This window comes from Nipponia nippon, unplaced genomic scaffold, assembly GCF_047370975.1.
Source record: "Nipponia nippon isolate SJK-2023a ecotype South Korea unplaced genomic scaffold, ASM4737097v1 scaffold_3, whole genome shotgun sequence".
Taxonomy (NCBI): Eukaryota; Metazoa; Chordata; class Aves; order Pelecaniformes; family Threskiornithidae; genus Nipponia; species Nipponia nippon.
Genome location: NW_028262347.1, coordinates 98,496,326 through 98,509,064, shown reverse-complemented (window position 1 = coordinate 98,509,064; position 12,739 = coordinate 98,496,326). Strand labels below are relative to the sequence as shown.

The 12,739-nt window shown below is 37.9% G+C and overlaps 1 protein-coding gene across 1 annotated transcript in view; it reads right to left on the bottom strand.

The window, feature by feature from the left end:
• The window catches only part of RASGEF1A (RasGEF domain family member 1A), a 179,947-nt gene that overhangs the window by 47,952 nt on the left and 119,256 nt on the right, over positions 1-12,739 (bottom strand). The window contains exon 2 of the mRNA XM_087766873.1: positions 8,707-8,821. Coding sequence (XP_087622999.1) covers positions 8,707-8,748 — 42 coding nt within the window. The 5' untranslated portion in view covers positions 8,749-8,821. The remainder of the gene's footprint in view (positions 1-8,706; positions 8,822-12,739) is intronic.

Sequence of the window (12,739 nt, the reverse complement as noted above, 5' to 3'; positions counted from 1 at the left end):
CAAACACTGTTTTCAGAGCTTTTTTTCTGTGGCAAAAGCAAGGTCAAAAGATGTGGCAGAAGGTAATATAAAATAGTGTGTCCAAACTAGATTCTGGTTATAATTTGGAAGCATTCAGTACTGTCATCTGGTTTGTAGTCCTGAAACACATATGGATGCTCCAGAGCACGAGTCAGAGAAACCTGACAATTGCTCTAATTTGTCCATAGTCTCTGCGGCTCCCAGGGACCTGGGCACAATGCAGAGATAACTGGGGTCTCGTTGTACCCCACCTCAGCTTATTGCATTCGGCTGCTGCTTTGCTATCCTAACTTGCCCATCTCCCTTCTCTGCAAGTAGTACAGACTTACTCTTTGCATTTCAAATGATTATCAAAGCTTGCGATAGATTTTATTCAGCTTACCTCACCTCTGCAGACATCATAGCATATGAGATAAATAATGCTACCCTCGACGTGTTACGGCTATTCTAGTTTGTTCTCAAAAATCCAGTTTGGCTAAAATGGTTGCATGTATTACTGAGAGACTTATAGTACCAGTTTTGGGATTCAGTTACTCTTGTGTTGTAAGACAGCCTATTACTTGCATGAAAAAAAGAAGTAAAGTTCATTTCCGTTATTGCTTGGTGGCAAAAACTGTAATGGGATGCCTATTGCTGATGATAATCATGTATAGTCCCTGAAAGCAAATGAAATTTTGGCCAGACTATTCCTAGCCTGTATTTTCCTAACTCCTTGCTCTTTGGTGGCTAAATTATATTGGTATTGCTTTTGCACATTATTTTTATTTCATTTTGAGACCTGCTTCTCATTTTAAAAAAAGAATTAAAACTTATATCAGAAAATCAGGCTTATTTTCAATCTGTTATTTTTCACTGTCAGTTTCCTAACCTATTTCCTTCCTCAAGGGGCTTAGATATATGAACTTCTAAATACAGAGATAGGCAGTTTTTCTCCTTCTTCTATTTCTTTTCTTTGTAAGGGATTGGTTTTTGGTTTGTTTTAGTGCCTGTGAGGCTGGAGCCCTGGAGATTTCAAGCTTCTTTCATCCTCCAAAATGTCAGCAATTTCAAAGACGTGGGTTCCTGTGCACTTCTTTTTTCATGCTCTGCAGTACTCTTCAAACTTGACTTGCAAGCTCTTTCTCTGCAGGTGAGAAGGGAGTGCGGGCAGGGGACACATTTATACCTTAGACTCTCTGGCTGAAAGAGTCACCAGGGGGAGGAAAGCACCCCAGCACAAGCAAGCTGTGCATGGTCCAAAAGAGTGACATTGCTTTTTGTATCTCCACCCTCTTTTCGTGGCTTCCTTCTGACGTCTACAAAGTAGCAAACTCATGCAACTGAGAGCCAGCTTTAGGATGTCTTAGCTTTCTGTTCTTGTAGTGGAAAGAGACATTAGAAACGATCAAACAAAACCAGCTACGTCAAGTCCGTTTCTGTTGCAGTCTGTGATCAACACACTGCAAGAACTTTCAGCCTTCAGCTAATGTTTCTTCTTTCTGGGTTACAAACTACCAGGTGACAGAGCTGGAGATTTGTAAAGGCTTGTGTGTGCAGGTCTAGTGTGCCTTTTCATTTAGACCAGAAGATGATTGGGGGTGAAGGAAAGCAGGGAATGGGGATAAATCCTATTCCTGGTAACCAAACCCAGCAGTGGTAATGAAGAGGCCAGCAATTGACAGGAGAGGAATGTAATTAAGAATGCTACAAAAGACAGCTGGGCTGCATGACCAGATTAGTATGGAGAAGGGAACAAGGCAGAGAGCAGGTATGTGCTGGGGGGAACAGCGGGAGACTCGGATGAGCTGGGAAAGTAGTACGTGTAAGGAGGGAATGCAGAAAAGAGGATGAAGAGATAGGAACGAAGAAGTGGGGCAAGGCCAAGTAGAGTGTGCGATAATCTTTGACCTTAAAGCATTAAAGCCATTTAAAACTTGTCAAAAGTTATTTTCTCCACGGATGCATGCTGCATAGTCGTTTCTTAGAGGAAGGAAAGGTGCTTCCCATGTTCATATGAATGAAGACTTTCAAGACAAATGTCCTCTTAGATTTGTGTGATCTATTCTGGGCAAAAATAAATGGCTGTGTTTAAAACAAAAATATCTGTGTGCAATAAAAATACCTATTTAATTTTTTTTAATTGTATATTATGATATTGAGGAATGGTCACTTTTTCCTTTTGGTCTGTGCTCAGGATTTCCTTATTTTATAATGTGTGATGGGTGCAGCTGTTGTACCACTTCTATTTTAATGGTATGAGCAAGGGCGTAAGTGTAACATAATTAGAGAATATTGTTTGACAATTCAGGAAAAGATCTTCTAAACATTTTTCTTTAGCAAATGAACTGTACCCTTCCAAGGAAGAATCTTCTAATTCTGGCTGAAACCTCTCCCCAAAATTTCAGCCCTTAAAGCATAAAAAATTGATCTACTATTCCAGGCAGTCCTCAGAAGATCAGTTCTTTCACGTTCTCAAACCATAGTTCTTGGATGTAAAAGCTGTTATTGAATCTTAATTGAAGTCTGCACAGTAATAACCTACAGGCAAGATTCTGCAAAGCATGAAGATACATTGTTTGAGTTTCTTGGAGCTTGGAGTAATCTTTACGGGCTAGATGAATCTCTTTCAATTTAAGTCAAATATGCTCTCAAATCCTGGAGTGTATTTAAGGTAAGTTTAATTAAACTGAATCCGTAATCAGTTATTGTTCTTTCCCTGCTCCTCCTCAATTTTTAAAGTCTCTTTCAATGGAACATTAATTACCCTGTCAAATCTTTCAGTAACATACAAAAAGTTTCTATTAAAAAAAAAAGCTAGGATTATAGTAAGAGAAACTCTACTCCTTTTTTCTGAGTGAAAAAAAGCATGACCAGTTTAAGAACAGGGTGAAAGAATTTCTTGGACTTAATTTTGGAGAAAGTTTAGCAGTTGTGAAAAGGATCAAAGTAGCAACCTGGAATGTATATTTTTATATGTTCATTTAGGTAATTTTATGTAGAAGAAAATCCCAGATTTCTTTTTTTTTTTTTTTTTTCTTTCTTTCTTGATATGGTTTTTCTACTCCAATGGAAATAAAATAAATACAGGATCTAGATGCAGTGCTCTGTTATGCTAAACTGGAAGGAAATACACAATTCTTGTTCTGCTTCATGTTGCTTTATCCTTCAAAGCATACAAGAAGCAAATTTGGAAGCTAATGTTTCATGAGAGCTTGTGGTTCCCAGGCTATCATAGTGTGTGTCATCTTGTCTCAGGTGGTGTTCCTGAGTGTGACAGATGTACTACAATTTCCCTACCATGAGTAGGAATGTTTATTTTACCAATAGGATGCTTAGCTGTTGTATTTTGCAAAGCTATGTGAAGATAAGGAGGGGGAGGGAACACTTGGAAGAATGGAAAAATCAAACCATAGTTTTGGTGCTGTCAGAGGAGTGGGTGGTTATACGTGGGAGGTAAAGGCGTAGGGAAAAGGAGTGACATTTACTGAACTTATTGCTCAGGCTTTTTGTATTTCAGATGTGCCTACTGATGGTATTTGTAAAGTAGCCCATGTGTGAAAGAGGAAAAAATGACCTTATACTTAAAAAGGGGGAAAAAAAAAAAATCTCTAGACTCCGTTCTGTCTAAATCAAAAAACATATTTAGCAATTCAGAGTAGTCCTTTGTGCCTTCAGAACTGTCAAATCTGTCACATACAAAGGCTACATCAGTGAAGAGCATGTATTATATTAGAAGTGTGTAATGCCAATAAGTAAAGCCTGTTGAAAACCTAAAAACAGGTATGGGGTCTTTAGCTATTAACCGCTACGATTAGCTGAATGCCATATGGCTCAGTTCCACAGTTCTCTGACTTGAAACGTCATCAGCTATCCTGCATGAGTGCAATATCTAAAACTAAACATACTGCAGAAGACAGTTGATATAAGGCTCCACAGAGAGCAAACCTACCTGCTCTTTGTTTACTCTTTAAATTTTTGGTGGGTGAAATGAGCTAGGCAGCACTTTGACCATGTTGTTACTTACTCCAGTGAAAGAAATAAAAATATTTGATGTGTTCTTTTTATGCTATTAAGCTCCCAAAGGCTAACTACTGTGAAGAAGATAATGTAATATTTAGTCATCAAGTTTGGGTTTAATGGATTAGAATGCAGTTAGTAAAAATCAGCACTTGTCACTTCTCTGTGAGTCCCATGAGCTATAACCATCTCTATTGTTCCAGTCATTTTCAATTCTGTTTCCTACTCTCCAGAATTTCCCAGGGGATGTGATGGGTCAGTAGCAGGCCAAAGAAGAACTCAGACCTAATCTAATCAATATTGTGACAAACGTAATAAAAGAAGCTATGTCACCTTGGAATCCCAGTACATTTTATCAGCTCTGCTCCTAATGGGATGTGGCAGCAAGGCTGATCTGTGTCTCCTTAGGACAGGAGAGAAGTTGTGCAACGGCTTGTGCAAGGATGGCTGTGTGACAAAGGGTAATCTAACTCCATGGTGATTGCAGCTGAAGGTTGAAACCAGAGGGCCTTACTTACATGTCAAACATCAAATAATTATATTAATAACCTTCATTTTCAAGTGAACTGTTTATGCATTTATTACATTTTCAGCTCCTCTAGAAGGTCATCTATATTAAAAGAGATGGTAACAACTTCTCCTTCAGTGGGAAGGTTCTGAAATTGGTTTCACAAATTAGAAAGCAGTAGTCACTGGCTTTATATGTATTTCAAGAAAAGCACTTTCACTTCAGTCCTCTGTAATGGTTTTATATTTTATTTTGAATTGCCCCTTTTTGCAATCACATACAACTAGATTGCTTGTTCCACCAGTACATGACATTTCTATGAGACTAAAGTCAATGACTTTTACTTCTTTTGTCCTGTAATTCGCTCCCTTAGTACTTCTTTATCCTAAATTTAGCTGCTACCTTGGTAGCCTTCACTGATGCATTCTGGCGTGCAATCAATCTCAAATTTTTGTGCCATTCTAGTTTTGAGGTGGCAGTTTTGCTAAAGATTGTTTTTATGATAACCTCATTTTCTGTGCTCAGGTTTGTACATATCATTACCAAACTTGACAGTTTCTGTCCTTAATTCTAATCATTTGAGTTTCTCTGTCCAGCTAGGTTCATTGAGAACCCTCCAACAGACAAGATGAGTCAAAACATGTCTTTATAGTTTCTCTGTTCTTAAGTGTTGTCCACCTACTGTGATGCTACCTCCACCAGGTTATTCTCAAGGCATTTGCTTGCTCTGTCCCTTTACCCTTACCTTTCCACCTCAGGATGAATGGTAATTATTGTCAAAATGTTCTCATGCATAGAGATCCCATGAGCATGTAGACTATCATTTGGATATCTGGAAACTTGCAGAGATATTGGTCAAGAAGCTCTCGTATCTTATTCCTTTTCCTCGGGGAGATAACCTTTAAAGTATCTTGTGAAAATTTACCAGTTTCTTCTCTACACATAATATTTTAACATGAAAAAATATATTGCTTGTCCTTTAATTTAAGAGCAAGTTGTTTCTGAATCTCATTTTCAATTATTGACGTTTTCTATATGAGGATTTCCATAAATTGCCTTGATATGTAAGTAGTGGAGCAAAGCTGCCTTATACATTTTACTAATCCTGCAATTACATTCCGTAGAGCCTTTTTACTTTCCTTAATATGAAACTAAACCCTCCTCTCACCTACTGCTTTACATAACCAATGCACTAAGAATTATGGACATGACAGCTAAATCCAGCTTTTAAATCCCAGGCATAGTAGCTATGTGCTATTGCTGCTCACTGTTTCTTTCTAATAAGCTGTGAGTAGTGCAATATCTTATTAGTTAATTTGAAAATCGTTTCTCAAGGGATTGCACAGCTTATGTGCATCAGGTCCCTACCAATCCACTTAAAGCTTAAATTCACCAGACTGAGAATCTCATTGCGGGATTGGATCTTATTTGCTGCAGCAGAAACATTCATTTCCCTGTAAAGTACCAGGATAGCATTTTTGATCTAGCAGAAGTTGTACTGAAAGCACCCCTGAACCACATTTTCTGGATATGGTAAATCCCATGTGTCTGAAAATAAGAGCTCTCACTTTCTAATTGTTTTTATTTGTAATATACCAAAACCTGCTGGTTTTTTTGATCTTACAAAAAGTATTTTTTATTCTGTTGCGTAAGCTAACAGAAGGTGTATTTTGTTGCAATTCAAATGCTCTGTTATTCTTGAATTTCAGTGTTGTTATTTCAGTCTTTTAATTAACTTGGGGAAAAAAAGGGATTGAGAATGAAATCTTTGAGATGAAATACCTATCTTTGAGTCAAGTATCTGAAATTTGATTATTAATGTTCTGGGGAGCACCACCTGAGTTTGGGATGGGCTGACCCCAAAAGGCAAATTCAAACATCTCTGGAAAGCTGAACTTTGATTCCTTGTTTAGGGTTTCTCAGTGTACTGCATCACTTTAAACCTGCCTGCACAATACTGAAACCATCTCATCTGGTGAATATTCATTGAAATCAATATTACTGTCTTTTCTGCTATTCCACTCGAGGAAAAAAAAAAAAATCATGTACCACAACAACATGAAATATCAACCTCTTGTTTCCATTTCTCCACAACAGCATTGTATAAAGCCACCACCACCACATAATCTTCCTTATGGATGGGAACAATTAATTACATACGATCTAAGTATGACATAATACACAGAATAACTACTGAATTTATAGACTGCATCACAATTTTAAATGTGCTTTCTCTGTAACATAGTGTTAAATTACTTTGACTAAATTCTGCATGGCTACATGTTTCTCGATGGCTGAACTCTGCCATCACTGCAGTAGCAATACCTAGCACAGAAATGCTCTCACTATAGTTTGCCCAGAGGCAAATATATGCCTCCTAAAACACCAGTAGCACATGGGAACAGGTAGTATAGAGCACAGCACTGTGCAAAACTTACCGGGGTCTCAAGGACCATGTCTTCTCACAGCTGGGGCACCCTGTGTGCTGGAGTCTGTCCCTGCTTTATGCTGCCACAGAAGCAAAGAGCTTTTTCACTGCTCCTTTTTCACGTCCACATTCAGGCAAAGCGTGCTGGGGACTGTGGTGAGCCCTGTGTTTTCCATGACAATTATACCCCAGAAAAACTGAAAGTACTACGGAAGGTAGCGCACGAGAGGAAATTCTGAGTCTCAGCCTTCCACTACGTAGGTGTCGTGTGCTGGGCTGCTGGGTAGTGACTGGGAACTTCCATTCCTGTCTTCCTTGAGCTATAGTGAAACCAAGGCTGTTCTGCTGTTTTCTCTACATATAGGGTTACAGGAATTGACATGCTAGTTAAGACCAGTGTAGAGATGTTGTGAAGGAAAGGAAGTAGGTTTTGGGCAGGCATTTCTAACTGGCTGCTTTCTTATATGATTGCTGCAAAAATTTCTCCAAAATTCTGGTTTCGGTTTGGTATGATTTTAGAGCAGCGTCTCTCAAATGTCTTAATTTGATTATCTTTTTTGACAAAATATAAAATTCCTACAAAGCTACCTGAAAATTGTTTACAATGTTTTCTATGGAAATCTGACAGCTAGGGATCAACACTCTGGAATTAAACTTGTTGACTTTTTTTTTTTTTTAAATCAGTTTTCATTTGACCATCATTTGTACTTGATTTTTGCACGGTAATGTCCACAGTACACCAACGTTATTCAGAAGCTCAGTTAAATCATACAGGAAAAATACTAGATGTATTCTGGTTGGAAACCTGAATCTGTTTCCTGAATGGTATTATATCCTTGATAAGGAAAATAGTAAGAAAGAAGGAATTCTCTCTGTTCCATATATGTCTACAGTGTGAAATCTTCCAAGCAGAGGCAAACCAGGAAATAGCAAAAGGAATTTTCTATGTAGGTAATGTTAGTTTGTAGTTGATGAAGATAGCATGTCAGTGGTGAGGTGGTTTTTGTTTTGTATTGTATAAAGCTTACAGAAATTTAAATAAGGATGTAGAAATAAGGAGACTAGGGAAACTGGACAACTGGCAAAGGAAAAGAGGAGGAAAGCACAAAAGTGATTGCAAAAGATGATGACATACCTTTATGGAAGTGGAGCTGGCATTTCCATAGAGGAAATGTGGAGGAATAGTTTAGAAAGGGAAGGTAACAAGATAGGGATGTGATTATATGCTAGTAGAGTACATTTGGAAGAGGTTAGTGGAATACACTTAGTTTAATCTTGCATGGGACATGGTATCTGAGATGAACAATAGCAATGGATAAGAAGGGTTTGACTTTTACAAGTGACGTGTGTTTAGATGAGATCTGAGAAGTGGATGACTGAGGAGCATGTAATGAGTCCCTTAATCAGAGATTTCTCTGAAGTGATGGAAGGAAAAGATGGGGGAAGTAAGAGTAAGAGGGTTTTGAAAGCAAATATCAAAAATATTGAATTTTACAATGAACTGTTGCCACTGTTCAGTGTCTTTGCCTGCATTTCCTAATGCACAATTGGGCTTCAAATAGTTCCAAGATTCTTTCTTCTGCACCCGCTTACAGAGTCTTCTAATGTCTGAACAAATTTTTATTCAAGTCTAAGGCTGCCCAGTGTGATTTCTGAACAATGTAAACCTCTAAGAATAAATTATCCTACACCAGTGCTTTCAAATAAAAAAGAAACTTTTATGAAGAATCATAAAAAGTAAAATAATACTTACTTTGCATTTCTTTACAGCAGCATTGCACAGTGGTTCTGCCATCCAGCCTTTCCCAGTGGATGGACTTCCAGCTATTTCACTCTATGATTTTTGTCATGTGTCTTGCCTCCTTCCCCTTAAAATGAGGGGTGCAATAGATTACTAGTCAGAACACACTGTTATTTTCCACTGAAAATGCACTGTAGTATCAGAATAAAATTTGGCATGCATAGTTTTAGAGAGGGGAGGGTCATAAGAAGGAGGAAATAACACAAATTATGGTATTACAAAGAAGGGGAAAAGGCAGAATTTTAAATACCAGGTGCCAAGAGAAGGGCAATAGGAAAGGAGTTGGAAAGGTTAAACCCCCCATCCCAATCCCCCAATGACAGCAGTTTTGTGTAATAGTCATTAAGAAGCAATATCTAGTAAAATATCAATAATTTTTACATTGCTAAATTGAATGGTTATTAAACTGCATGCTGAAAACTGTTTAACAAAAGCCTTGAAATTTAGAATTTTATTCCTTAGTGCAGTTATGGCGATAGAAGAATAATAAATCTTCTTTTCTTCTTGAGAAGTACTATGGCAGCATAAAGGAAAGTGACAGCACAATCATATCTCATCAGAATGATGGATAAATCATTAACTATATATGTCTAATATCTACTAAACTGTCTTAAACGTGACATAAATATCAAGATAGAGAAAGACAATCCAGGTTTGAGCTGTTTCAAGACACACTGTAGTTATGATAAACACAGACATAATTCACTACAGACCAACTTCAAAACAGACTCTTGTACGTTTTTAGTAGGACTGGGGTTTTTTTCAGGTTTTTTTCTACAGGAAATTCACTGTTCCTGCATTACTTAAGCTGAACTTTATGTTGTGATTAGTACCACTGAGTTGGGTGCGGGTGTTTGTGGTTTCAAGGCTTTTTTTTTTTTTTTTTTTTTTTTTTTTAAATATGCTATTAAAATAGAGCTGTGAGCATGCTGGCTGGCACCAGGCACATTGGGTCTGTTACAGCTGAAGATCTTTTCCTTCAGTGATGGCACTAACCTGAATTGTTCCTCTCTGAGCAGGTATTTTTTTTTAGCACTGAGACCTCTACCTTTTTCAAATTTGAATGACTCACTGGAATTAATATTGGGGGAGCTTGACAGACAAGTGGAATAAGCATGCAAAACTCATTTCCCTTGAAAATCAGACTAAAAAACCCCACTTATTTGCACAAAAAATGGTATGTGGCTAAATGTATAAATATTTTATAATATTCTACACCACGTAGGTTAACAGTCAGTTATGAGAGCAATAATGACTTCATGGCCATAAGGAATTAAGGAATAAATCTTCATGTACTTGTACCCTCAAGTCTGAATTTTCCACAGTGATTCAATGTCATCAACAAATATTGTTTTCAGTTAGTGCTTGATCAATCTCTTAGTTAAAACCAACTTTTAAAAAACTTCTAGGGCTCCTGTGGTCTCAATTAATCTATGGGTCACTTTAAATCAAAGTGTCTGTTTTCAAAGCAAAATGTGATTTCTTTGATTTTCATTATACAAACAGAAGGAAATAGAGGAAGTAAGCAAGAAACATGAAAAATGCAATTTTGAGTTGGATGTACATTGTTCTGTTACTTTCATATGATACAAAGGTTTTGCATGTTAATAGTATCAACGAAGCAATGTTGCTTCACTTCCATGTTAACGGCTGCAGATTTTGCTTGGAACTGAAGTGAAAATGTTGTTTTGTTTGTAGTGGGTTTTTTTTTTTTGTGTGGTTGGTTTTTTTTCTTTGTTTGTTTGTTTTTTAATCAATAAATATGTTCCTGATTCAGGAGAGCTTCTCCAATGACTTTGAGAATGAAGATGACTTCTGTATAAATAATTCAAAGACCTACTGGCAGACCTTCCAATCTCTGCTGCAGATGCTAGCAGAACCTAACACAGTAAGAGCATACAATTGTATTTAGATTGTGTTATTAGTAAACAAGGTTACTGGGAAGCCAGCTATGTTTATGCACCTTCCTTGTAAAGATTTCTTTTTTCAGTAAAGCCTAAAGTGCTCTAATACCAAAGGTACTGACTTCCCATTGTAGGGTATCTCCTTTTGCTTTCCCTATCTACCTGTGAGGATGACAAATAAGTCTAGAGCTGGACACGCATCATCTTGCCTGAGAATCAGAAAAAGCCTCTTAATGCCATGGCCTAAACATGATCCACGTGCAGTTACCAGGTGAAGCATCTTGACCTTCAGCTTTAGCAAGATGTGACCTTTTGCAGTTGCTGCATTATGAGCTAGGCATATGCATGGGTACAATCAACGCAGTTATTCTGTCATTTCTTATTCTGCTTCTTGCAACCGCATATCACACTTGAAAAGACTTGAATGGGCTCAGCTTTGGTGGAAGGTGGATGTGCCCACATAGGGTTAAACTAGGCTGTGACTTCAAAAAACTGCAGGCAGCCAGCTTCCCTTTTTGTAAAGAGAGCAGCTTCCTGCTAGCACTGATACTGCATTATACCACTATGTATATAAAGTGGAAACCCCCACGCCCCTCAGAATATTACGTAGTGGAACCTACAGCAAGTGTAAAAACATAATAGTATCTTTATTTTTGGAGAAGTGGGAAAGTACTGTAGGAGTATAAAGTTCTTATGGGTTTTTTTCACTATCCACCCAGTTACTTGTATATGGTGGTTTGGAGGAAAAGACAAAAAAAGCTAATAAAATCCCAAAGAAATCACTGAATTGGGGGGGATATTTTTGCAGAACATGGTATTAGACAATGTATACTTGGTATTAGAGAATACAGCAGTGATGTCTCTTCAGCTGCATCTTTCTTGTTGAGATATTATGATAATATTAAAATAATGCCCCAAATATTGTTTTTAAATGTATGAGTGCTGTTTATTGTTGAATGCAAAAGGTCGTGATTTTTCCTAATATAAAAGACTCGTATATGCTGCAGGCTTAAAATTAGAAGCACTGTACTTCCCAAGAAAGCTGTGAGAGTGATGTTGAACAAAAGATGTGTCTTATGTGGGTAGGTTGTGAATAATATTTCTAATTGTGAACACATAGTCTTCCTTTGTCATTGGAAGTCACTGACTTTGGAAGCAGATACCTTTTTTTTTTTTCTTCCTTCCCCCTCCATTTTTGATATGTGAAGACTGGCTCCAGGTGTTTGGCAACAGAGTCTGTTTCTGAATGTTACTACTGCAGTTTAGTTTTGATGGAGTATTATCTCTAAGCAATGCCAAGGCTGCTGCAACATATGAATGTGGATTTCATTTTATTTTTTTGTACCTGCATAGCACCTATTTTGACTTGCACTTCATCATGATGCTAAAAGTTATCTTGATGTCTCTTGCTTGGTTTGTTGTTATCGTTCATCAGTGCCGTTGATTCTGCTGTTAGCAAAATGGAGCTTTAGAAGAGGAGGATAGGAAATCCAGAGAGTTGAACAGTTTTTTACTTCCCATTAGTTGAGAACCGTGAGCAGTTGGATAGCAAAAGATATATTGTTTGCCAGGTAGGAAGTTGTCATAGTGTGGGTTCTTGGAAGTCCAGCAGGTTGACTGGCACCTGAGAGATGCAGTAGTTGTGGAAATAATGCTGAGACCTTTTTCAGTTGGCTGCGTCTTGGAGCCACTTGCTGTGTTTTAGTCTCAGGCCACAGACAAGTAACCTCAGTGGTGTCAGCAATGTGGTGCTGATGGAGAAGTTAGGCTTATCTGGCACCCTGCTGCATCTGCGGTATTTCCAAGATACTGGAGACACTGCTGCAGTGACTGTTACAGGACTTTCTGGCAGAGCCATATGTAGTGTCTGCTTTGAGGAAATACTGACCTAGAACAGGGAGCTGTTACTGGATTTTCATTGCCTTTTGCCAAAAGGGACGAGATGCTAGTCATAGGGAAGGAAATGTCAAGCAGCATGGTCTGATATGAGATGGGTAGCAACTTGGCCTGGAAAAGGTGGTTATTAATCTATTACTCTAGGAAGGGATTTGCAAGGATTGCAGGAACTAAGCCTTTTTTAA